The sequence below is a fragment of the Olea europaea genome, chromosome 10 (genome assembly GCF_002742605.1).
Source record: "Olea europaea var. sylvestris chromosome 10, O_europaea_v1, whole genome shotgun sequence".
Classification (NCBI taxonomy): Eukaryota; Viridiplantae; Streptophyta; class Magnoliopsida; order Lamiales; family Oleaceae; genus Olea; species Olea europaea.
In genome coordinates, this window is record NC_036246.1 from 8708709 (window position 1) to 8711823 (window position 3115).

The 3115-nt window shown below is 36.4% G+C and overlaps 1 protein-coding gene across 2 annotated transcripts; it reads left to right on the forward strand.

Annotated features, from left to right (window-relative positions):
- On the forward strand, positions 1 to 2771 carry LOC111401144 (probable mediator of RNA polymerase II transcription subunit 26c). 2 transcript variants are annotated; one of them, XM_023028742.1, is made up of 9 exons: positions 1 to 648; positions 749 to 817; positions 909 to 991; positions 1073 to 1140; positions 1291 to 1349; positions 1480 to 1549; positions 1620 to 1753; positions 2261 to 2348; positions 2460 to 2771. In XM_023028742.1, exons 1-9 carry the CDS (start codon positions 175 to 177, stop codon positions 2573 to 2575), a joined length of 1161 nt encoding a protein of 386 aa, XP_022884510.1. In that variant the 5' UTR covers positions 1 to 174; the 3' UTR covers positions 2576 to 2771. The 2 variants fall into 2 exon arrangements, with proteins under 2 accessions (XP_022884510.1, XP_022884511.1); XM_023028743.1 differs by having other exon boundaries at positions 1480 to 1519.
- Positions 2772 to 3115: the final 344 nt, after the last annotated feature.

Genomic DNA, 3115 nt, shown 5'->3' on the forward strand with positions numbered 1-3115 from the left:
CATCTGCTTAAACAGTCCATTGAAATTAGAACATAAAACCTCAAATACGGCGTCGTTTCCACGTACTAAACTCAGAAATTATCGGATTCAGTGATGTATTCCATAATTTTACTCTGATTCATCTTCCTATTCATTTTTCAATTTTCTTTAGCTAAGAAGAGGAGAAGATTCGGGATGGACTCCGATGAGCTTCGGGAGATTTTATCAAGATCGCGTGTGGGGATTTGGGAGCTAATTGACGCGGCGATTAAAGTCGCCATTTCCGACTACGCTGGGGATTTGAAGGATCGCCGAGATAAAATTGTTGAGTCGCTTTATTCTTCTACCTCCTGTAATCAGCTCTGCCAAAACTGTAATAACGGCATCACCGATGTCGTTCCCGATCGCTATTATTCTCATAATAACAATAATAGTAGCGATAATAACAACGATAATACTCCCGATATGAACAAAAGTAAAATCGTTAATAATGATAATATAAATGAGGAATTTAGTAAGAGCCCGTTGACTCCTGAGTCAAATAATCGGAATTCTAGTGGAGAAGAGGAACGACAAGAAGAAGAAGATTTGGATCCATACGGGGGGCTGTTTGATGATGAGCAGACCAAAATTCTTAGATTCAAAGAGCAGCTTGAAGACCCCAACCAGGTTTGAATTTTCAGTTTTTAAGTCTTTTTTGTTGTTGTCTGCTTAGTTTGCTATCTGATTTTATTCTATTTTATTTTATTTTATTTTATTTGGGATGTAGAATGAAGAATCTGTGGTGGAATCGCTGCAAAATCTAGAAGACATGGATATTACTTTCCAAGCGCTGAAGGTGGAATTGATACGTTTTCCAGCTAATTTTATCTTTAGATCAATTCTTGGTACTTTTTGCTTACATTATTGGCGTTGAATGTATGGAGCAGGAAACTGATATAGGAAGGCATGTCAATGGATTGCGGAAGCATCCGTCAAATGAAGTGCGCAGATTGGTGAAGCAGCTTGTCAGGTTATTACTTTTAAGTGTGGATAAAATGACGTGGCTCTGAATTCTTCTTCATTTACTTATGATTTCATATTTGATGTTTAGGAAATGGAAGGAAACTGTGGATGAGTGGGTTAAGTTGAACAAACCTGAAGCATCTTCAAACCTCATCGGTAAATAATCCAATTTCTGTTATTGCTTTTCATTTTCACTCTATCTTGCATATACTACACACATTAAAAGCATTTGAATTGAATGAGAGTAATGAATTGTGAGTATAGAAGAGGTTTGTATATTGATAACTGTGGTGGTGGTGGTGGCAGCTGATGGGGACTCACCTCAGCAGAACATGTCCAAAAATCAACAAAATGGCCATCACCAGGTGAAAACCAAATGTTGTTCCAATCAATTTGTTTTTCCGTTAAAAAAGGAAAAGTGAAAAAAAGAAAGTAAAGGAAGAAGCAAAGTGGGTATGAATACAGTTTCAAAATTCTGAAGTTCTGTTTTTACAGGTGCTGGATTTCGGGTACTCTCCAAATCCACGGAGCGAATGTATGAATCAGATTCTGAAATTTGCAGTTGGTCAGTTTTTTTGTTGCTTTCTTTATGTTGTTCATTTAGATGACGTTGTTCTCATGTGTTTGTCTATTAGATGTGAAGTCTGGTGCAGAAAGGAACATTTCAGAATATGAACCAAGGCCTAAACCACCTCAATCTGTCCCTCGTAGAGAAACTCCATCCAGACCACCGCAATCAGTTCCTAAATCTGCCTCTGCTCCTCCTAGCGTACTGACTTCTCAACCGAACTTTTTATACATACAAATGCACATCACATATCATTGATTTTGTGTGTGTAAATGATTGGTTGTGCCTGTTACAAATTTGTTTGTTTGGCTAAGCTTGAAAGTAAGTTTAGAGTAGCTCTGTTTGAGGTACTTTATTTTTGGATCTTTTAGTTCAAAAACTCAGTTTTTGGAAAGTAAGTCTTTACTTACCTTCTGAAAAGTACTTTTTACCCTTTTTAAGCTTGGCAAAACATGCTCATAGTCATTACTCATTATAGCTCTAGCAATTTTGACATTGAAAGTTGAGGAACGTTGGTGGAACCAGTCTCATTGATCTTACAATTTACAAGTGTGTCGATGAGTCGTTACATAGTTCATTGGTTAGATAGGGTAAAGTTCTTAGCATTTTTGACCATCTTTTGGGCAACTTTTCCATGAAATTGGGATCAAAGATCTATGCAATGCAATGGAGTAAGTTTTATTGATTAAATTTAATTGAATTTTGCAGAAACCACAACGGGAAGCTGCCGTAGATGATGAAAGGCTGAATTCTGCTAGAAGGCGACTTCAAGAAAACTACCAAGAAGCTCAGAATGGTTTGATGTCAACTTAAGAATTTTTGCTGTCATGGAATCTGTAGTATTTACTGCGGTTTTCTTTATACTGATTGACTGTTGTCTGCGCTGGTGTATTTTTGCTTTGTGAAGCCAAAAAGCAAAGGACAATTCAGATGATGGATATTCATGAGATTCCCAAACCAAGGAATGGCTTCATTGGCAGGAATAAAGGTGGCGGCGGCTTTCAGGGGAGGCATCACCGTTGATCTGCCCTTTTTTTGTACCATAAAATTGCTCGCAATTTGCTGTGTTTTTCTGATGAGGGGATTACCAGGAAAACGTCTGGTCAATCTTCAGTTACATTATTTGTTGTCCAGCAAGGCTGCAATTTAAACATAAATTTTAGAATTGAGTAGTCTTTTTCTAATAATTTAATTATTGTCATTAAATTTTGTTCTTTCATTCAGGTCCCTTTCAACTCCTAATTTCGAGGCTGGATGTTTTGTTCAACGACTAAGTCCCCGTTCGGCACAAATTTTGTGATAAAAGATTTTGTGGAAAATGATTTTTTTTTTTTTTTAAAGAATATATGTTTAAAAAGTAGGGATAATTTGTTGGTGCACTTGTAAAATTATTTTTACTAGGAGAAAAATATCGAAAATGAGTTTGTTAAAAAATGAATTTTAAAGAATATGTACCGACAAGGTGGATTTAGTGTGGGCGTAGTGGGGTCAACTGTCCCTATACTAAATTTAGAATTTCAAATCTTGTCCAGGATTTTTCAAAAAGATTCTTGTAATTTTCAA

What these genes read in the sequence shown, in the direction of transcription:
- LOC111401144 (XM_023028742.1), top strand. Translation starts at nt 175, where the DNA reads ATGGACTCCGATGAGCTTCGGGAGATTTTATCAAGATCGCGTGTGGGG. An exon ending in TTACTTTCCAAGCGCTGAAG is followed by an intron (nt 818 to 908) that starts GTGGAATTGATA and finishes TGTATGGAGCAG; the next exon opens with GAAACTGATATAGGAAGGCA. An exon ending in CTGCCTCTGCTCCTCCTAGC is followed by an intron (nt 1,754 to 2,260) that starts GTACTGACTTCT and finishes TGAATTTTGCAG; the next exon opens with AAACCACAACGGGAAGCTGC.